This window comes from Micromonas pusilla, assembly GCF_000151265.4.
Source record: "Micromonas pusilla CCMP1545 genomic scaffold MICPUCscaffold_6, whole genome shotgun sequence".
Lineage (NCBI taxonomy): Eukaryota > Viridiplantae > Chlorophyta > Mamiellophyceae > Mamiellales > Mamiellaceae > Micromonas > Micromonas pusilla.
In genome coordinates, this window is record NW_003315887.1 from 363,564 (window position 1) to 383,840 (window position 20,277).

The following is a 20,277-nucleotide window of genomic DNA, read 5'->3' on the forward strand; positions in this document are numbered from 1 at the left end:
TCACGGTGAAGAAGTCCGACGGATCGGCGACGGTGATGACGGTCGCCGGCGCGACCGGGAACACGGTTATCAGCGGGACGCTGACCGCGGGTGCATCGACGCTCGCGAGCGCGAGCGTGACCGGGGCGCTTTCTGCGGGCGCGACGACCATCACGGGCGCGACTGGCATCACGGGCGCGACGACCATCACGGGCGACGTCAAGGTGAAAGCGTCCGACGCAACGGACAAGGTGACCATAGCGTCGAGCACGGGCAACACGGTAATCGCTGGGACGCTGAACGCGGGCGCATCGACGCTCGCGAGTGCAGTGGTGAGTGGAACACTGTCATCCGGCGCGACGACTCTCGCGAGCGCGACGCTTAACGGTGACTTGTCATCCTCGGGCGACATCGCAATGTCGAAGACCGCTTCCGCGATCACGCACACCGCCGCGGCGGGCGCGACGAGCGGGCTGACGATCTCGAGCGACAACGGGTTCGTGGAGGTGGAGAGCGTGCGGATCACGGGCGGCGCGTCGAAATCCGACATCGGGTTCGGTGCGACGAACATCATTGCGCTATCCGCTACAGGCGTGGGCGTGACTGGGACGCTGACATCGAGCGGACTGGCGACGCTCGCGAGTGCTACTGTGTCCGGGGCGCTTTCTGCGGGTGCGACGACCATCACGGGCGCGACTGGCATCACGGGCGCGACGACCATCACGGGCGACGTCAAGGTGAAAGCGTCCGACGCAACGGACAAGGTGACCATAGCGTCGAGCACGGGCAACACGGTAATCGCTGGGACGCTGAACGCGGGCGCATCGACGCTCGCGAGTGCAGTGGTGAGTGGAACACTGTCATCCGGCGCGACGACTCTCGCGAGCGCGACGCTTAACGGTGACTTGTCATCCTCGGGCGACATCGCAATGTCGAAGACCGCTTCCGCGATCACGCACACCGCCGCGGCGGGCGCGACGAGCGGGCTGACGATCTCGAGCGACAACGGGTTCGTGGAGGTGGAGAGCGTGCGGATCACGGGCGGCGCGTCGAAATCCGACATCGGGTTCGGTGCGACGAACATCATTGCGCTATCCGCTACAGGCGTAGGCGTGACTGGGACGCTGACATCGAGCGGACTGGCGACGCTCGCGAGTGCTACTGTGTCCGGGGCGCTTTCTGCGGGTGCGACAACCATCACGGGCGCGACTGGCATCACGGGCGCGACGACCATCACGGGCGACGTCAAGGTGAAAGCGTCCGACGCAACGGACAAGTTGACCATAGCGTCGAGCACGGGCAACACGGTAATCGCTGGGACGCTGAACGCGGGCGCATCGACGCTCGCGAGTGCAGTGGTGAGTGGAACACTGTCATCCGGCGCGACGACTCTCGCGAGCGCGACGCTTAACGGTGACTTGTCATCCTCAGGCGACATCGCAATGTCGAAGACCGCTTCCGCGATCACGCACACCGCCGCGACGGGCGCGACGAGCGGGCTGACGATCTCGAGCGACAACGGGTTCGTTGTCGTCAAGAGCACGGCGTTGTACGTGGACGTGGAGGACGTGCGGTTCACAAGCAAGACTATCGGCATCGCGGGCACCACGAATCTGCTTTCGCTGGCGTCAACGGGCGTGAGCATCACTGGGTCCCTCGCAGTTAACGGTGCACTCACCATGACAGATCTCTCGCTGTCCGGGGATATAGTCTTATCGAAAACGGCGGCGACGTTTACGCACACCGCCGCGGCGGGCGCGACGAGCGGGCTGACGATCACTAGCGACAACGGGTTCGTGGAGGTGGAGAGCGTGCGGATCACGGGCGGCGCGTCAAAGTCTGACATCGGTTTCGGTTCGACGGCTATCATCGCGCTGTCCGCGACGGGCGTGGGCGTGACCGGGACGGTGTCGTCGACGGGTGACTTGACTGTTGGGTCGTCGAAGTTCGTAGTGACCGCGACCAGTGGCGACTTGGCTCAAGCGGGGGACACGACCTTGTCGAAGACCGCCGCTGCAATCACACACACAGCCGCGGCGGGCGCGACGAGCGGGCTGACGATCTCGAGCGACAACGGGTTCGTGGAGGTAGAGAGCGTGCGGATCACGGGCGGCGCGTCGAAATCCGACATCGGGTTCGGTGCGACGAACATCATCGCGCTATCCGCTACAGGCGTAGGCGTGACTGGGACGCTGACATCGAGCGGACTGGCGACGCTCGCGAGTGCTACTGTGTCCGGGGCGCTTTCTGCGGGCGCGACGACCATCACGGGCGCGACTGGCATCACGGGGGCGACGACCATCACGGGCGCGACAGTCATGAAGGGTGACGTCACGGTAAAGAAGTCCGACGGATCAGCGACGGTGCTGACGGTCGCCGGCGCGACCGGGAACACGGTTATCAGCGGGACGCTGACCGCGGGTGCATCGACGCTCGCGAGCGCGAGCGTGACCGGGGCGCTGTCATCAGGTGCAGCAACGTTGGCAAGCGCGACGCTTAACGGTGACTTGTCAACCTCGGGCGACATCGCAATGTCGAAGACCGCTTCCGCGATCACGCACACCGCCGCGGCGGGCGCGACGAGCGGATTGACGATCTCGAGCAGCAACGGGTTCGTGGAGGTGGAGAGCGTGCGGATCACGGGCGGCGCGTCGAAATCCGACATCGGGTTCGGTGCGACGAACATCATCGCGCTATCCGCTACAGGCGTAGGCGTGACTGGGACGCTGACATCGAGCGGACTGGCGACGCTCGCGAGTGCTACTGTGTCCGGGGCGCTTTCTGCGGGCGCGACGACCATCACGGGCGCGACTGGCATCACGGGGGCGACGACCATCACGGGCGCGACAGTCATGAAGGGCGACGTCACGGTGAAGAAGTCCGACGGATCGGCGACGGTGCTGACGGTCGCCGGCGCGACCGGGAACACGGTTATCAGCGGGACGCTGACCGCGGGTGCATCGACGCTCGCGAGCGCGAGCGTGACCGGGGCGCTTTCTGCGGGCGCGACGACCATCACGGGCGCGACTGGCATCACGGGCGCGACGACCATCACGGGCGACGTCAAGGTGAAAGCGTCCGACGCAACGGACAAGGTGACCATAGCGTCGAGCACGGGCAACACGGTAATCGCTGGGACGCTGAACGCGGGCGCATCGACGCTCGCGAGCGCGAGCGTAACCGGGGCGCTGTCATCCGGCGCGGCAACATTGGCGAGCGCGAGCGTGACAGGGGCGCTTTCCGCGGGCGCGACGACCATCACGGGCGCGACTGGCATCACGGGCGCGGTGACAGTCACCGGAGCGACGTCCATAACTGGCGACGTCACCGTGAAGGCGTCTGGCGGCGCGTCCACGTTTCTCGTCGCCGCCGCCACGGGAAACACCGCCATCGCGGGCGCGCACGGAGACGCATCGAAGGAACTCTACGTCAACGGCGACGTGTACGCGACCGGCCTGGTATCTTCCGCGTCGGACGGGAGGTACAAGCGCGACGTTCAAAACATCACCGGCGCGTTAGAGACGACGCGCGCGCTTCGAGCGGTGTCCTTCGCGTTTCAGACGGAGGCGTACCCGGAGAAAAATTTCCCGACGGAACGCCAAGTCGGCTTCATCGCGCAAGAGCTCGAGGCTGCGCTTCCGGACGTCGTCACGACGGATTCGGACGGATACAAGGGCATCGCGTACGAGCGACTCGGGGTGTACGCGCTCGCGGGCGTGAAAGACGTGGACGAGCTCGTGCAGACGCAACGGCGGGCGATTTTGGCGTTGGAGGAGAGGGTGGCGACGCTGGCGCGCGCGGTGGAGGCGCTGTCGAACGGCCGTTCCGCGGACGTTACGCGTGTCGCGTGACGACGAACGACGATGAAATGAACACAACACGATGATGAAGAGTACGATGAGACCATCCCGCGAGGCGAGCGCGACGGGGTGACGAACGGAGGACACGGGGAAAGAAACGAAACGAGGAGGGGGCGAGAAGAAGTGAAAAGAGAGCGAGGAGGAGGAGAACTTCAGGAACTGAAGTTAGCTCAGGATCGCGAGAGTGATTATGCTGATAGAGTAGACCGCGCCGCGGACGTGTAACGTGCCGCGACGACTTAGAACGACGACACGTCGCACCGCGCGCGACCGCGACCGCGCCTCGAGCCAAACCCGGGCGCGGGGACGACGACGACGTCGCGTCGCCGCGCGAGCGGCGGCGGAACGATCGACGCGCGGACGCGAGGAAAACCCGACTGGAAGCACCACCGCACTCGGCACCCCGCCGCCGTGCCGTGAAGAATCCGACGGAACGGCGATGGCCTCGACGCTGTACGAAATCGCGCGGCTCTGGATCACGTTCATCGCGCTCGCGTGCGGCGGTAAGCTCGGCGAGCTCGTCCACGCCCCGCTCGTCGGCGAGATCGTCGTCGGCCTCCTCCTCGGCCCCTCCGGCGCGAATTTCATCCCCGAGCCCGACGGGGTCGTCCTCCTCGGAAACCTCGGCCTGTGCGTCCTCGTGATGACCGGCGGGCTCTCCATCGACGTCGACGCCCTCGCGCACGTCGGCCCGGTCGCGATCGCCATCGCGGTCACCGGGACGCTCCTCCCGATCGCGCTCGGGTGCGCGTTCATGACCGCCGCGGGGTACTCCCCCGCCGTCGGCGTCGCCGCGGGCACGGCGCTGTCGTCGACGTCCATCGGGATGGCGACGAACACGATGGCCGCGGCGAACGCGTTGCACACGCGCATCGGCTCCCTCGTGTGCGTCGCCGCGATGATCGACGACGTGCTGTCCCTCGTGATCCTCGCGGTGTTGGGGAACGTCGGAGGGTCGAGCGACGACGCGGGAGCGTTGACGTGGGCGATCGGCCGCCCGGTTATGGTTTCCGTCGCGTTCGTCGTCGTCGGCGCCGGCGCCGCGCGCGTCGTCCCGCGCGTCTTCGCGCGAGAGTGGGGGTGGGCGACGCGAGCTGGAGAGACTTTGACGAAGATGAAGCGAGACGACGTCGTCGTCGCGTCGATGCTGACGCTGACGCTCGGTCTCGTCGTCGCGTGCGGCGCCGCGGGGTCGACGTATTTATTAGGCGCGTTTGTCGGAGGGTACGCGTTCGCCGCCGCGCCAAACGCGAAGGACGCGTGGGCGAAGTACGACCTCCTCAGCGCGCGGCTCGCGTCGATCTTCTTCCTCTCCGTCGGGATGCAGATCCCGCTCGCGGACCTGTTCGACGGCGCGGGCGCGGGGCTCGGAATCGGGTACGCGGTCCCCGCGGTGCTCGGGAAGCTCGCGACGGGGGCGTTCGTCCGCGACGTCGGCGACGCCGCCGTCGTCGGCTGGGCCATGGTCGGCCGCGGCGAGCTCGGGTTCGTCATGGCGAGAGAGGCGTTGGACGAGGGGTTGTTCGGGGATACGCCGTACGTCGCGTGCGTGTGGGCACTGCTCATCGCGACGCTGGTGTCCCCGGTGTTCATGCGACGCGCGCTGGAGCGGAGGAAGGCGGCGGGGGGATGGGCGGCGGGGGACGTCGGCGCCGCCGAGGACGGAGCGGACGCGGTCGAGATAGGTAGGCACGACGTAGCGTAGCGCGCGTTGGTGATCGATCGCGCGTTTTAGAGTGAGATACTAGGATATATATAACACCACGTACATACATTGTACACGTAAACGCCTCGTCGAGGTCCGTTACAACCCGTGCTGCATCGCGCGTCGTCCCGACGGGTCGTTCTTCGCCAAGTCGATCTCGCTCGACGACAGCTTCGCCGCCGCCGCCGCCGCCGGCGCGTCCGCCGCCCTCAACCACGCCCTCAGCGTGTCGAACTCGCCCTTAAACGACACCTGCGGGTGCTTAGACAGCACCTTCATGATGAGCGCGGGCGCGTCCAGAGACGCGAGCTTATCCTGCCACGCCTGAGATTTGGTCGCCAGCGCCAGACACGCGCCGACGAGGCCCTTCGCGACGGCTTCGTGCTCCTCCCCCCACTTCTTGAGCGCCTCCACGAGGAGCTCCCCGGCGTCGCCCTTATCCTTCCCGTCGTCGTTGCCTCTGTCCGGGAGGTCCAAGCCGAGCGCGTGTCGCTTCGCAGCGGCGCTGTTCTTCACGAGCGCCCACAGCGTCATGCTCCCCCACTGGATGATCGTCTTGCTGTTTTTATGCGTCTGCATCGCGAGTAAAACCACCCGCAGCGTCCGCCCCGTCGTCACCTCCGCGTCCGCCTTGATCAGCTTCGCGGTCTTCGCGTTGAACGCGAGCATCGAGACGAGCGCGAGCGAGCCGGCGACGAACGCCTTGTCCGTGCCGTCGCGCTCCATCGCGACGGTGACCGCGCCGACGCCGCCGCGCGCGCTGACTTCCTTCGGCTCCGTCGTCATGATCTCCGCGAGCGCGTCTAGCGCGGGCGCGCACGACGACGCCAACGGCGCGCGCTCGTCGCGTAAAACCTTCACGCAGGCTTTGATCGCCTCCTTGACGGTCTTCTTACTCGGCGCCGCCTTCCACGTCTCCACCTTCTTCGTCATGTCCGCCGCGAGCTCCCCCGCGAGTTCCGAGGAGTTCTCCTTGGACGCGTCCTCCCCGGGTTCCTTCTTCGCGGCGGTCTCCGTCTCCGTCTTCGCCTTCGCCGCGAGATCCGCCGCCGCGTCCTCCCCCGCAGACGCCGCGAGCGCTCTCTTCGCCTTCGGCGGCGGCGTCTCCTCCTCCCCCGCAGACGCCGCGAGCACCCGCTCCGCGTGGTCGCGCTCCGGGGTTTTCGCCTCCTCCCGTTCCCGCGCCGCCGCGCGCTCCTTAGGGCCGTTCCATACGAAGCGAACGTCGGGGTGGAGTTGAAAGGCGTCAGTTGGAGTTGAAAGGCGTCGAGGGCGGGTATTGAAAGGGAGGAGTGGGTGGAGAGACGCGACGGGCAAAGTCCTTAAGGAACGGCGTTCACCACACCGACGCGGTCGTATGGGAACCAGTGTATAGAACGCGCCTTCGTCGCCGCCTCGTCGTCGCTCTCGCTCTCGTCGCCGATCGGCGTTCGCTTCCGCCCGGCGCCGGCGGCTCCCTTCTCTCTCGGCGTCTTCGGCTCCGCGCTCCTCGAGCTGGTGCGATCGCCTCGGATCCAGTCGCGCAGCGGCGTGAACTCGCCGTCGAACGACACCGTCGGGTACTTCAACAGAAGCGCCCTCACCTTGGCCCGCGCGCCGTCGCGCACCAACACGTCTTGTATCGTCTCGTTCCCCTTCGCGATCGACAGCGCGCATCCCACGAGCGACCGCGCGTCGTCCGCGGTGAACGTCCCAAGCTCCGCGCCCTCGCCCTCGAGCGCGTCGGTCATCGCGCCGAGGAGGACGGGGATGAACCCGGACGCGACGACGGCGACTTGCGCGGGCGTCTCGCCGAGATTGGCGTACGCCCACAACGCCGACGCGGTCGCGACGGTCACCTTAAACGCGTCCGCGCGCCCCGCAGCCACGGACAGCGCGTTGGCGACGTTCCGGAACCGCACCTGGCGCTTGAACCTCGCCCTCGTCGAATCGTTCCGAAGCAGCGCGTCCAGGACGCCGACGCACGCGACGGCGACGGCTTCCTTCTTATCGTACAGCTTGAGCGCGTCGATCGCCGCGCGAGGACCGCCGTTGACGAGGACGAGGTACGCCTTGGGCCCGCGCGCGAGGCGTCCGAGCGCGTCGATCGCGCGCTTCGCCATGTCGACGTCGTGCTCTTCCCCGAACCGCCCGAGCGCGCCCGGGGCGTTCGTCGCCGTCGTCGCGAGTAACGTCACCGCTCTGCGCCGCGCGGTGTAGATTTGCTCCTCCGTGAAGACGGCTTTGCGCCACTTTTTTCGCGACAGATACGCCGTCACGGAGTCGATGCGTCCCCGCGTGGCGTCGTCGTACGTCGCCGCGTCCAGCTCCTCCTCGTCCTCGGTGCCGCTGTCTTCGTCTTCTATCGCGCCCGCGCCCGAAAACTTCGCCTCAGCAGCGCCTTCGCGCCCTTTCGGCGGCGAGTCTTCAACCTCTCGCCCCGCCGCCGCAACCTCCGCGAGCTTCGCGTTGGCGAGAGAGAGCATCTCCAACGCGTTGTCCAGCTCGTCCTCCACGCGCTCGCACTCCATCCTCCACGCCTCGCTCTCCATCTCCAGCTTGCGCGTCGTCCCCTCGTCCACGACGAGCCGCGGCGCGATCGCCGCGCCCGTCGCCGGGTCCACGCCGCCGAGGTCCCACACGATCTTCTGGACGCCTCTGAGGGTCGAGGGTCCATACGAGCGAATATCGGGGTGGAGTTCAAAGGCGTCAGATGGAGTTGAAAGGCGCCGAGGTCGGGGATTGAAAGCGAGGGGTGGGCGGAGAGATGCGCCAGGCAAAGTCCTTAAGGATCGGCGTTCACCACGCCAACGCGGTCGTATGGGGACTAGTGTGTAGAACGCGCCTGGCTTCGAGGAGCGCGAGCGCCGGGCCGGCGTCGTTGACGCCGCCGCACTCGTCGATCGCGTCCTCGGCGTCGTCGTAGTCGTAGCCGAGCATGACGAGCTGCGCGACGACGACGGCTCGAGACGCGAGGAGCGGGTCGATGCGCACGGGGAATTTCGACGCCACGGGCATGCGGACGCGCTCGCCGGCAGCCTTCTCGCGCTCGTACTGCGCGTGGGCGATCTCCGATTGCAAATTTCGAAAGCTCGAGCTGAGCTCGTCGATGCGCCGCTGCGCGGCGCGCAACGCCGCGCGCTCGGACTTGAGCCGCGCGCCCTCCTGCCCCGGGACCTCGCGCTCGGTGAGCTCCTTCACCGTGACGCGCAAGTTCGCCACCTCTTGTTCGGACAGCGACAGCGCGGTGACCGCGTTTCGCATCGCGGACGACGCCTCCTGGAGCATCGTCTGCGACGCCGCGTTCTTCGCGCGGAGCGCCTCCTGCGCGGATAGAATCGCAGCCTCGAAGTCCGCCTTGCTCACCTGTCGCGGAGGAGACGAGAGGATCGAGGTGGGGGGGGGGGGAGGACGCGTCGGCGCGAGGAAGATGCGGAGGGCGGGGGGGGGGAGGACCCCCCCCGAGGAGGAGGATCTGGAATTGGGGCCTTATCGACCGTCGACGTGCGAAAAGGCGCGCTCGATCAGATCGGGAATTGAGGATTCCGCGGGGACGACGACGCGCGCGCGGGCGAGACGAGGGCGCACCATCCCGTCCGCGGTGACCGATACCCCCGCGGCGAGGTGATCGAAGTTGTCCACGTCCATCATGGCGACGTACCGTCCGCGACCCGCGCGCGGAGGAGCTTTGAGCGACTCGCGACGGAAGGTGTTACGATATTTCGTCAGCACGAAGAGGCGACTCGACTCGATGAAACCTCTCGACGCACGCAGGTCGACGCGTCGCTCGTCACCTGCGAAATCGAAAGCGCCTGGAAAGCGCGCGCTTCAAACGGCGTCGTCGTCAGAGCCCATGTCGCGATCGAGGAGCGCTTCCCCCCCCGGGCGGGGCGATGATCGCGACCGCGACCGCCCGCGACGATCCTCCGGGCGCCACGCCGGCGCGTACAGAGAGCCCGCGATCTTCCTGGGCGGCCTCCCGTTCGACACGGACGAGCGCACGCTGCGGGATCTGTGCGAGCGCTACGGCGACGTCGAGAGCGTGAAGATCTCCTACGACGTGGAGACGCGGAAGTCGCGAGGGTTCGCGTTCATCACGTTCGCGAGGCTCGACGACGCCCTGGACGCGGCGGAGAGGATCAACGGGACGGACGTCGAGGGGAGAATCGTGCGGTGCAACATGGCGGAGGACAAGCCAGAGCGCGCGAACGGCGGCGGATCCGCGGGGAAACATCATCATCAGGCGCGTTCTAGTATCACACTGGTCCCCATACGACCGCGTCGGCGTGGTGAACGCCGTTCCTTAAGGACTTTGCCCGGCGCATCTCTCCGCCCAGGGTCCCCCGCTTTCAATCCCCGCCCTCGATGCCTTTCAACTTCAACTGACGCCTTTCAACTCCACCCCGACGTTCGCTCGTATAGAACGGCCCTCGTCATCGCCCGCGATCGCCGCCCCGCGGCGGGCGTTCAGAGGGACGTCATCGAACGACCCGAGGCGACGACAGGCGCGGTCGTCGCCGCGACGACGACGACGACGACGACGACCGCGGGCGCGGGCGTGGATCGCGACGCCGCGGGAGCCGCTCGCGCGACCGCGACCGCGACGACGACCGTCGCGGTCGCGGTCGCTCCGCGAAGCGCGCGCGACGCGACGCGAGTCGCAGCGACGGCGGCGACGACGCCGCGGAGGCGTCGTCGCTCGCGCGCGACCTCCGCGACGCGAGGACGCGCGGCGAGAACCTCGAGCGGCGGCTGCGAGCGCTCGAGGAGACCGCCGCGAAGACGGCCGGGAGAGGGAGAGGCGGCGGAGGGGGGGACGCGTCGAGGGCGGCGCGCGCCGACGCTTTGGAGCGCGCGCTCGAGGTGCGTTCTGGTCGCACCGGTCCCCGTACGACGGCGTTCGCGTGGAGAACGCCGATCCTTAAGGACTTTCTCTCCCGGCGCATCTCTCCGCCCAGGCTCCCTCGCTTTCAATCCCCGACCGCGTTGCCTTTCAACTCCAACTGACGCCTTTGAACTCCACCCCGATATCATCGCTCGTACGGAACGACCCCGAGGCGACGACGCGCGGGCGGGAAGAGCGGAAGCTAGCGGTGCGGCGCGCGAGCAAGGCGGGGGCGGCGGTGTTGAAGTGCCGCGAGGCGTTGGCGGAGGCGGAGGACGCGCTGGGGAAGACGCTGCGCGCGGCGAAGGAGATGTTCGACGCGGGCGGAGGCGGCGGCGGAGGAGGAGGCGGCGTTGGGGGCGGGGCGGCGTGACTGATGACTCGTGACTGCGTGGTGACACATCGAGACACGAAGCGCAAGCTGGCAAGCGGCCACTTCCGAGAAGGAATAATAAATATTTCGAGGGGCCGGCACGCGCCTACACTCCACCATGGGGCGTCCCCCCCTCCTCCTCCTCCTTCTCCTCCTCCTCCTCGTCGTCGTCTCCGCGCTCTCGTCGCCCGCGGACGCGATATGGGACCGACGTCCCCCCGAGTGCGACGACACGTGCGTGGAGGACGACAACGCGCCGTCGCACGCGCGTTGCGCGGTGACCGTCCTCGACGACGTCGTCTCCGTCGCCGACGCGGACGCGCTCGTCGCCGCCGCGGAAGCGCACGCGGCGAAGCACGGATGGACGAGGACGCGGCACGCCAACTACCCGACGACGGACCTCCCCTGGGGCGCGCTCCCGGGGACGTGGGCGGTGTTGAACGAGACGTGGACGAGGATGGAGGCGGACGTCCGCGCGAGGTGCGGCATCAAATCCAACGATGTGCTCACGCCGAACGACATCTTTCTCGTGAAGTACGACGCGTCCGAGGGCGGGCAGAAAGGCCTGAGGCGCCACCGCGACGGGAGCACGTTCTCGTTCAACATGATGCTGTCGAACCCGGGGGACTACGGCGGCGGCGGGACGAGGGTGTGGAACGCGACGGACACGGAATCGCGCGAGGGACGCGAGCGATTTTGGCGAGCGGAGGTGACGAAGGACCCGGGGAGGTTTCCCGGCGTGAACCTCACGCGCGGGGACCGAATGCCGCGAAACTTCGTCCCCAACATCCACATGTACCCGGAGGACGAGTCCACGCTGCACGTCCTGGAGAAAGGGCAGATGCTCGTCGGCGGCGGCGCGAACGTGCACCAGGGCGTGCCGGTGACGACGGGGACACGGTACATCGTCGCCGGGTTCGTGGGGTGGAATCGGCACTGCTGCTCGATCAAGTACTGCGGCCTCCGAGGCGTGATCGGGTTTCTTCGCGTGTGGATGCTCACGGGGCGCTCAGGGATGGGGGGGCGCGCGGATCTGTCACGGGAACTCCCGCAGCACGACTGGATCCTGTACAGGGAAGGGATGGCGTCGCTGCGGAAGTGGTGTCGGCGTATTTTGTTTTCGCTCGTCGCGTACTGCGTCGTCGGCAACGTCGCCCCGAGCGCGCACGAGGCGGTAAAGAACCCGAGGAGAGCGCTCAGGGAGCTGAGGATATGGTACAGGAAGCGGCAGAAGACGTACTCGTGCTTGCCCACGCGGACGGATTAACGGATCATAGACTGTAGGTAGAAGAGAAGGCTAATAAGTTGGTTGGTAAAATAATAGTAGTCAAACGCCGCTAGTCGAAGACGAAGGGGAGCGTTATCCGGGTCTCCCCGTCGCTCGCCGGGAACGTCGTCTCCATCAGCGTCCCCGCGATCTCCAGCATGATCGCGTCGCGTATATCCGTCGCGCTCAGCTCCCCGCCGACGCCCTCGGGCGACGGCACGAGCGAGTCCGCGGTGAATTGGACGCGTTCCACGCCGCCGTCGCGTTTCACGAAAACCTTCGCCGCGACGACGCCGCGCGCCCTCGGGAGCGTCCCCAACGTCTCGTACAGCGGCGGTAACACGTCCAATAACGTCTCCTCCGCGTCCGTTTCACTCAACGCGCCATCGAAAAACGGCTCCGGGTCGTTGAACCACCCGTGAAGGACCAACCGTCCGAGTTTCGGATCCCTGACTCCCTCGACGACGGGCACGCCGTGCGGCACCCTCGGATCGAACACCGTCAGTCGATTGAACAGCGGCTCGATCGTCGTCGTCAGGCTCGCCCTCTCCACGACGTCGTCGCTACGAAACGTCCGCCAGTACTCCAACGTCTCCGGGTTCAAAACCAGCGTCTCCCCGCCCGTGAAGAGTCGCGCGTCCCAGCGCGTGAGAGATAACACGAACGCCCACGGCCCGTGCGGGACGTCGGCGTGGAGCTCCTGACGGCATCCGTCGACGTAGCAGCTCAGCCACACCGGCGTCAGCCCGCCGCACCCGAGCTCCGTCCTCGCGTACGACCGCAGCGCGTCCTCGAGCCGAGCGTACTGGTCGTCGTCCTCGAAGTAATCCGCCGCGGGCGTGCGCAGGAGCGTGTACTGCTGCGGCACGTGCCAGTAGTCCCACACGAATCGATGCGCGTGCACGCGGCGCGGGTCGTCGTGCCGCGCGTCGTAGACGCCGCGCAGGACGGACGCGAGGTCCGCGGGGAGGAAGTCGTCCACGACGGTGACGTGCTTCGCCTCGGCGGGGATCTCGATCTCGCCCGCGAGCTCCTCGGCGTCGGCGTCGGCGTCGGCGTCGACGTCTTCCGCGGCGTCGACGTCCGCCGTGGCGCGCGCGATGTCAGCGCGCTTTTCGCCCCGAGAGCGCTTCATCAGCGACGCGCGCTTCGTCGCGACGACGGGGGAGGACGACGCGCGTCGTCCGCGGGCGGCGTCCGCGCGGTGACGACGACGGGAGAGACATCCCGTCGGCGGTTGGGACGACGTCGTCCATCGCGTCAGCGACGCCGGGCGCGCCATCGCGCGGTGTGCCGCGGCGTTCGGCCCTGCGCGCGCTTTTATCGACGACGAGTAGAAGACGACGAGCGAGAGGACTGGAAGTTCAAGCGACCGCACGACCGGCGAGCGGAGAGTTTGAGTTCGCGGCGGTCGCGGGCGCGCGACGGACAGAAGCGGGCGCGCGTCGATCGCTCGGCACGCGCGCGCGCGGTGAACGCGCGTCGCGTCGGATCGATCGGCGTTTAGGGAACGAACGCCGTCGCGGGCGCGGGCGATCGCGCGCGCGAGGGTCCCTCGGGCGCGGGCGCTCGACCGAATTCTTCGCGCGCGGGGGCGAGATCTGGAGGATTTCGTCGGCGAGCGGACAGCGGAGGACGGCGACCATGAAGAAGGTCCTCGCCGCGATAGGCATGGCCCCCGGGGCGGACGGCAAAGGCCCGAAGAAGACGATACGCGCGAACCTCGGGGACGACAACTCGTTCTACTACGACGAGACCCTCAAGACGTGGGTCGATCGAAACGGGTCGTCCGACGCCATCGCGAGCGACGCCGCCGCGCGCGGGCCTCCGCCGACGTCCATGCCGCCGTCGAGCCTCGGCCCCGGCCCCGGCCCCGACGCGGGCGGTGGCGTCAGCGGCGGCGCGCCGCCGCCGGGCGCGGGGCACCAGAGGACCGCGAGCGAGGTGAGCGCGAGCGGCAGCGCCGACGGGACCGGGCGTCTCAGGTGCGTTCTATACACTGGTCCCCATACGACCGCGTTGGCGTGGTGAACGCCGATCCTTAAGGACTTTTGCCGCCGTCTCTCCACGCCCAACCCTCGCTTTCAATCCCCGCCCTCGATGCCTTTCAACTCCAACTGACGCCTTTCAACTCCACCCCGACATTCGCTTGTATGGAACGACCCTCAGCCGCACCGCCTCGCTGTCGCACGTCAGGAGTCGGTACGTGGACACGTTCAATCCGGCGGGCGGCGGCGGCGGCGGCGGCGGCGGCGCGGACTCGAACGACGGCGGAGACGGCGGCGGCGGCGGCGGCGGCGGCGTGAGCTCGCTGCTCGCGCCCGTGCTCCCCGGGAACGTCCCGGGCGGCGGCGGGGGCGGGTTCCTCCCGCGGCCCCCGGGGGCTGCGGGGGCGGCGCGAACGGCGGCGCCAAAGTTTTTCACCCCCGCGGCGCGACAGCAGCCGACGCACGCGGACAGCAGCGGCGGCGAGACGGACGGGGACGACGGCGCGCCGGGTTTGCTGGGCGGAGACGGCGGCGGGGGGTTGTTATCCGGCGAGAGCGCGACCGCGGGCGCGTCGCCGAAGGGGTCGCGCTCTCGCCGGCGGGGCTCGCGACTCGGCGGCGACGCCGCGACGGCGACGGCGACGGCGAGCGCGACCGGAGGCGACGGCGATTCCGATTCGCTGATGACGCGCCGCCCAGGGCGCGTGAGCACGACCGCCGCGGCGAGCGACGGCGGCGGCGGCGGCGGCGACGCGTCGTCGAACCCGAGCTCGGCGGCGCCGACGCCGGGGAGCGCGGACGGCGGCGGCGGCGGCGGCGGCGGCGCGTTGGCGGACTGGGCGCGCGTCGCGGGGCAAGCCTCCGAGGCGGCGTCGCCGCACGCCGACGCGGCGGCGGCGACGGAGCTCCCGGACGTCCCGGACGCGGCGCACGGGGGTGTCGGGGGCGGGGGCGGAGCTGGTCAGGTCGACGCGGGCGCGGCGGCGGCGACGGCGACGGCGACGGCGACGGCGGAGGGCGACCCCGGCGGCGAGTGGAGACAAAACGACGCCGGCGCGTGGCTGTGGTACCCGTCCGACGGCGGCGAGCCGATACCGTACGACGGCGGCGGCGGCGGCGGGACCGAAGGCGGCGGCACCGTCGCGGGGATCGACGCCGAGCGCGAGGAGCAGTGGAACGCCGCGCTGCGCGCCGCGAACGAGGCGACGACGGCGGCGGAGAGCGCGGCGGCGGAGGCGAGAGAGGAGCGCGCGCGCCTCGCGGAAGAGGCGGAAGCGCTGCGATTGGACGCCGCGCGCGTCGCGGAGGCGCACGCCGCGGAGATCGCCGCGCTCATGGAACGCCTGAACGCCGCGGAGACGGCGGCGAAGGAGGCTAAGGCGACCGCGGACGCGGAGATCGCGGCGGCGAGGGCGAAGGCGATCGCCGCGTCTGGCGACGACGGCATGCCCGGCGGCGACGCCGGCGACGCCGCCGGGGACTCCGTGCAAGCCGCGCGCGCGGCGGGATACCGCGCTGGGCACGCGGACGGGCACCGCGAAGGCCACGGCGACGGGTACAGGGAAGGCCACGCCGCCGCCACCGCGGACGGCGAGGACGACATGGCGGATCTCCTCGTGTGCTTGGGCCAGGAGGATCGCAAGATCGAGCGCCTGAAACAGCTTCTCGAGGAGAAGGGCGTGGACGCGGACGCGGTCATGGACGAGCTCGCCGCGGAGGAGGAAGCGCAGCTCGCCGAGCTCGTCAAGGGCGACGGCGGCGAGCGCGACGGCGAGCGCGACGACGACGACGACGACGACGCGGGCGCGGAGGAATCGTCCTTCGCGTCGTCCGTGCACTTCATGGCGGACGCGTCCGCGGCGCCCGGCGGCCACGGCCTCGGCGGCGGCCACGGCGGCGGGAGCGTGCCCGTCGGCGGTCACCACCACGGCCAGATGCCCCCGGAGTCCCCCGACGCGCGGATGCTCCAGGACATCTCGTTGCCCTCGATCCCGCCGTCGCCGGCGATGACGGCGGCCGGGGTCGCCGTCGCGTCCGCCGTCCCCGCGCGTTTGCAGCGCCGCGCCGCGCACCAGGCAGCCGCGGACGGCGGCGCGATGGACGACGAGTGGAACATGTCCGGGGAGATCGCGCGCGACGGCGAGGCGGATCAGGGGATATCCCCCGCGGATTGGGACCTCACGTCGCCGCCGCCGGCGCCGAGGACGTCGACGAACGACGACGACGACGCGGCGCCCGCGCCCGCGCCCGCGCCCGCTCCGGAGATGGAGGCGCCGTCCTCTCCCGAGCCCGAGGCCGCCGCCGGGTTGTCCGCCTCTGCCGCGCCGTTTAGCTCCCCGATCGGGGCGGGACCGGGCGGGACCGGGAAGGACGACGACGTCGCGTTCTTCGATACCCTGAACAGCGGCGCGGCGGCTCAGGCGGCTCAGGCGGCGGTTCCCGTCGCGCCTCCGCAACCGACGCAGCAGTGGAACGAGGTCGCGCTCGACGGAAACGCGCCCGCGCCCGCGACGACGCTCCAAGGGGGCTGGCAGCAGCAGGACGCGTACGCCGCGTTCGTGCCGCAGCCCGCGACGGCGACGGCGACGGCGCAGCAGTGGCCGGCGCAGACGCAACCGCAACAGGCTGGGTACGGGTACGGATACGACGCGTCGCAGCAGCAGTCGCAGCAGTACGGCCAGTACGCGTACGATCCGTCGCAGCAACAGCAGCCGCACGGAGGTCAGTACGCGCAGCCGCCGCCGCAGCATCAGCAGCAGTGGAACGGCGCGTTAGAGGACTCCGCGGCGCAGTGGGGGTACGGAAACTCAGGAGCGTGGACCCCGGGGGCGAACCAAGGGAAGTATTGACGACGACGACGGAGACGAGACGATGTTTGATGACCGTGGACGCGAGGGATTCGAGCTTTTTCCGCGCGGCATCGAGCTTTTGTTGCTTTAGTACCGTAACAATGTCATCAACTCTGTTGAAAATCCGCGTACGTCGTACCGAAATAATACCGTAATGAAATAATACTCGCGCGCTCGTCGCGTCGCGTCGCGTCGCGCTCGCTCACGTGTCACGTGCTGATGATCGCGGACACGTGCATGTACACGTTCACGAGCTGCATCGCGTTCATGTCCTTGCTCCCGCCCCCGATCCACACCAGTCGCACCACCGGCGTCGCCGTCGCGTCCCGCCGCAGCCGCGCCTCCTCCGCCTTCCTCGCCGCCGCCATCGGGTCCGGCTCCTCCGCGACGATCGACTTCGTCGGGTTCTTGTGCAGCAAACCCTCGACCGGGGTCAAGATGGCGCGTATCCGCATCTCGCCCAAGACCGCCGTCGCGGTCAACCGCTCGCGATCCACGTGGATCTCCACCCGTCGATCGTCGCGCCCGCCGCCGCTCGGCCACTGGAGCGTCTCCAACGCGCCGAGGAGCGCGACGAAGGCGACGTCCGTCTCCTTCAACCGCGGCGCGCACGTCACCGTCATCGAGTTGTGCGCCTCCTCCGTGACCGGATTCCTGCGCTCGAACGCCGCCATGACCTCCGCCTCCGTCACCGTGTCCGCGGTTTGCATCCAGTCGCACTCGAGCACCTCCTTCGCCGTCGGTCGATGCATCGGGTCCTTGTGCACCATCGCGCGAAACACCTGATCGAGCTCCGCGGAGACCTCCCACCCAGGGCCGACGAGCCTGTACAGGCGGTCGATCGGCTGCTCGTCGACGCTCAGCGGCGCGAACTTCTCCCCGCGCCCGCGCAGCGCGTCCGCGATGTTGTGCTTGATCTTGCTCATCCGTCCGACGCCGGTGAGAAGCAACAGGATCAACCCGCTCGCCCACACGTCGCTCTGCGGCAGCCTGTACATGCCGTCCTCCGCGGCGACGACCTCGTCGCCGATCCTCCCTCCTCGGACCGCCTCCGCGGGGAAGATGGCGTTGTCGTACACGAACTGCTCGTGGTCGTTCGTCGGACCCTCCCCGGTCTCGGACGGCTGCGGCGGCACAAACACCGTCCTGCCAAAGTCGGCGACTTTCAGCGAATACATCCCGCCCTCCCTGGACACCAGCACGTTCTCCGTCTTTAAATCCCTATGAAACAAGTTCCGGCCGTGAAGGAAATCGATCGCCTCCATGAGCTGTCGGAATATATGCGCGACGACCGGCTCGCGCATCGGCTCTAACGGCTGCGCGGACACGTACGAGAACAGGTCGCCGCCTTCGCACAAGTCGCACGCGAAATAATGAATCGGCGCGGAGACGCCAGACGGCAACGCGCACGGCTTGGGCGCGTGCGGTGGCGTCACCTCGATCACGTTCACGAGCCTTGGGTGCTTCGGGATCGAGGTCAAGATCCGCCGCATCGTCCCGAGCTCGCGCGCGAGCTCGGCCATCATCGTGGACGGCATGTAATCGTGCGACGCGCGCGGCGTCTTCAGAAACACCGCCTTCTTACTCTGCAAGTCCAGCGCCTTCCAGCCGTGCCCGTAGCTCCCGCTCGCGACGTAGTTTTCGATGACGAACCGGCTGTTCACGATGCCGCCGTTCAGCGGTTCCGTGCCCTTCGGCCACGTCCACAGTCCCCCCGGCTCGTGCGCGGCTCTGGACCACAGCGGCGCGAGCATGATGGGCGGCCCGCCCTCTCTCGCGCGGACGAATTGCGCGGGGACGTTGGGCACGATGAAGAGATGCATCGGCGGCCGCACGTCCTCGACGACGTGCTCCGCGGGCTTGTAGTCGATGTCCAAGTTGACGTCCTCGGGCCGCTCGACGCCGAGCTCGTCGTCGTCGTTCGCGGCGTCGACGGACACGTCCGGGGCGACCTCCGTCGTCGGGTCGATGGCGTGGAGGTACGTCGCGACTTCGCCCACCATGACTCTCGTGACGGCGTCGACGAGGAACCCCGCGTCGCCGGTGACGGGGCCGCAGCCTTTCTCGAACGACCTCCGGAGGAGCAACATCGACGTGATGACCTCCTCGTGCCCGAACCCTTGTCTGCGGCGCTTCGCGACGATGTACGAGATGGTCTGTCGAAGTTTCGCCTGCGACGCGGTCACGAGGTAATTCACGATGGCCTTGACGATTCGAAGCGTGTTTTGCTTCGTCTGCTCCACGCGCGATTGCGTCGTCGCCCACTCCGCGTACCGCATCCCGGTCTGCGCGAGCAGCAGCGCGGCCCACGCGCCGGCGACGTCCTCCGCCCGCGCGTCGATCCTCGCCGCGAGCTCGAGGCGCTTCTCCTGGGGAAACTTCCGCGAGATCCCAGCCAGGTCGACGTCGTCGAAGTCCTCCACGTTGACGCCGTCGACGTTGTGGTTGTTGTTCCAGCTGTCGCGCTTCCCTCGCTTCACCGGCCTCGCGCTTCCGCTCGGGATATCCAGCGACGACCGTCCGCTGGCGCCGGACGCGTTCGAGTTCAAGCGCGACAGCGACGGCTTCCTGTCGTTGTTTCCCAGCGACGACGGCGTCTCCTCGAGATTCGACGGCGCGTCGAGGCGCGCACGAAACGCTGCATTAGAGGCGGCGGCCACCGTCGCCGTCGTCGTCGCCTCGCCGCCGCTCGGGTACGGGCTCAGGCCTAACGACGGGAGCGTGCGGATGTCCCCCATGGAGTCGTTCGAGCGCTTCAGCGCCGCGCCCCGCGAGTCCGGCGTCGGCGTCGACATGGCGTGATGAACGCAGTCTGCAGCAGAGAGACGAGAGACGAGCAGCCGAAAATCGCCGCGACCGCCCGCGAACGCCTCCGTTTCGCGGACGCGCCGAGCGACCGCGCGCCGCGGAAGACCGCGGAGCGGAGCGCGACGCGAGAGGCTCGAGTCGCCGCGCGCGAAGACCTCGGGCGCGCGACGCGCGACCGCGTTGTGCCGCCGCAGCGCGTCACCGGGGAACTCCCGTCAGCTGGTGCAGGTTTTCTTTTGTCGACTCGGCACCCCAATCCGTCGAAAAGTTCAGACTGATTGCCCATACGAGACGGCCACGCGCTCGGTCGGTCGAAGATCTGTAAAGACCGAAAGGCACCGAACGAAGGCACCGAACGAAGGCACCCGACGCGGGTTTTTTTGTGCTCGATCGACGATCGGCCTCCTTCCGCGCGAGACGAAGCGTCGCCCGTCGCGTCCGCGCGTCCACCGCGAGTGTCGTCGTGACGTTCTCGTCGTACTACAGTTCTATCGTCGTCTACGTGTGCTATGCGCGAGCGTGTCTCGCTTCGTGTCGTGTACTCTTCTGCTTCTTCTCACGCGTCGAATCGGTGCCATGTCGAT

The 20,277-nt window shown here is 68.5% G+C and overlaps 9 protein-coding genes across 9 annotated transcripts; 5 read left to right on the forward strand and 4 right to left on the reverse strand.

Moving 5' to 3' along the window:
* Positions 1-1,658: 1,658 nt before the first annotated feature.
* MICPUCDRAFT_69470 (uncharacterized protein) lies at positions 1,659-4,086 on the forward strand (the record flags this gene model as incomplete). The annotated part of the gene is made up of 1 exon (XM_003059097.1): positions 1,659-4,086. The coding sequence occupies one exon, from the start codon at positions 1,659-1,661 to the stop codon at positions 3,828-3,830; it is 2,172 nt and encodes a 723-aa protein (XP_003059143.1). The 3' UTR covers positions 3,831-4,086.
* A 192-nt stretch (positions 4,087-4,278) lies between these two features.
* MICPUCDRAFT_40144 (monovalent Cation:Proton antiporter-2 family) lies at positions 4,279-5,544 on the forward strand (the record flags this gene model as incomplete). Its single annotated transcript, XM_003059098.1, has 1 exon — positions 4,279-5,544. The coding sequence occupies one exon, from the start codon at positions 4,279-4,281 to the stop codon at positions 5,542-5,544; it is 1,266 nt and encodes a 421-aa protein (XP_003059144.1).
* Positions 5,545-5,573: 29 nt separating this feature from the next.
* Positions 5,574-8,075, reverse strand: MICPUCDRAFT_58688 (uncharacterized protein; the record flags this gene model as incomplete). The annotated part of the gene is made up of 2 exons (XM_003059395.1): positions 5,574-6,741; positions 6,876-8,075. 2 exons carry the CDS (start codon positions 8,073-8,075, stop codon positions 5,644-5,646), a joined length of 2,298 nt encoding a protein of 765 aa, XP_003059441.1. The 3' UTR covers positions 5,574-5,643.
* Positions 8,076-8,224: 149 nt separating this feature from the next.
* Positions 8,225-9,197, reverse strand: MICPUCDRAFT_69472 (uncharacterized protein). The gene is made up of 2 exons (XM_003059396.1): positions 9,112-9,197; positions 8,225-8,889 (listed from the first exon to the last, which is right to left on the reverse strand). Exons 1-2 carry the CDS (start codon positions 9,172-9,174, stop codon positions 8,323-8,325), a joined length of 630 nt encoding a protein of 209 aa, XP_003059442.1. The 5' UTR covers positions 9,175-9,197; the 3' UTR covers positions 8,225-8,322.
* Positions 9,198-9,484: 287 nt separating this feature from the next.
* Positions 9,485-10,769, forward strand: MICPUCDRAFT_9156 (uncharacterized protein; the record flags this gene model as incomplete). Its single annotated transcript, XM_003059099.1, has 2 exons — positions 9,485-9,770; positions 10,738-10,769. Coding segments are annotated over 2 exons (318 nt in total), but the record flags the coding sequence as incomplete, so codon positions are not given.
* A 130-nt stretch (positions 10,770-10,899) lies between these two features.
* Positions 10,900-12,048, forward strand: MICPUCDRAFT_58691 (uncharacterized protein; the record flags this gene model as incomplete). The annotated part of the gene is made up of 1 exon (XM_003059100.1): positions 10,900-12,048. The coding sequence occupies one exon, from the start codon at positions 10,900-10,902 to the stop codon at positions 12,046-12,048; it is 1,149 nt and encodes a 382-aa protein (XP_003059146.1).
* Positions 12,049-12,118: 70 nt separating this feature from the next.
* MICPUCDRAFT_58692 (uncharacterized protein) lies at positions 12,119-13,330 on the reverse strand (the record flags this gene model as incomplete). Its single annotated transcript, XM_003059397.1, has 1 exon — positions 12,119-13,330. One exon carries the CDS (start codon positions 13,328-13,330, stop codon positions 12,119-12,121), a length of 1,212 nt encoding a protein of 403 aa, XP_003059443.1.
* A 362-nt stretch (positions 13,331-13,692) lies between these two features.
* On the forward strand, positions 13,693-16,885 carry MICPUCDRAFT_58693 (uncharacterized protein; the record flags this gene model as incomplete). Its single annotated transcript, XM_003059101.1, has 2 exons — positions 13,693-14,033; positions 14,218-16,885. The coding sequence occupies 2 exons, from the start codon at positions 13,693-13,695 to the stop codon at positions 16,883-16,885; spliced, it is 3,009 nt and encodes a 1,002-aa protein (XP_003059147.1).
* A 76-nt stretch (positions 16,886-16,961) lies between these two features.
* MICPUCDRAFT_58694 (uncharacterized protein) lies at positions 16,962-19,680 on the reverse strand (the record flags this gene model as incomplete). The annotated part of the gene is made up of 1 exon (XM_003059398.1): positions 16,962-19,680. One exon carries the CDS (start codon positions 19,678-19,680, stop codon positions 17,095-17,097), a length of 2,586 nt encoding a protein of 861 aa, XP_003059444.1. The 3' UTR covers positions 16,962-17,094.
* Between the last annotated feature and the right edge of the window lie 597 nt (positions 19,681-20,277).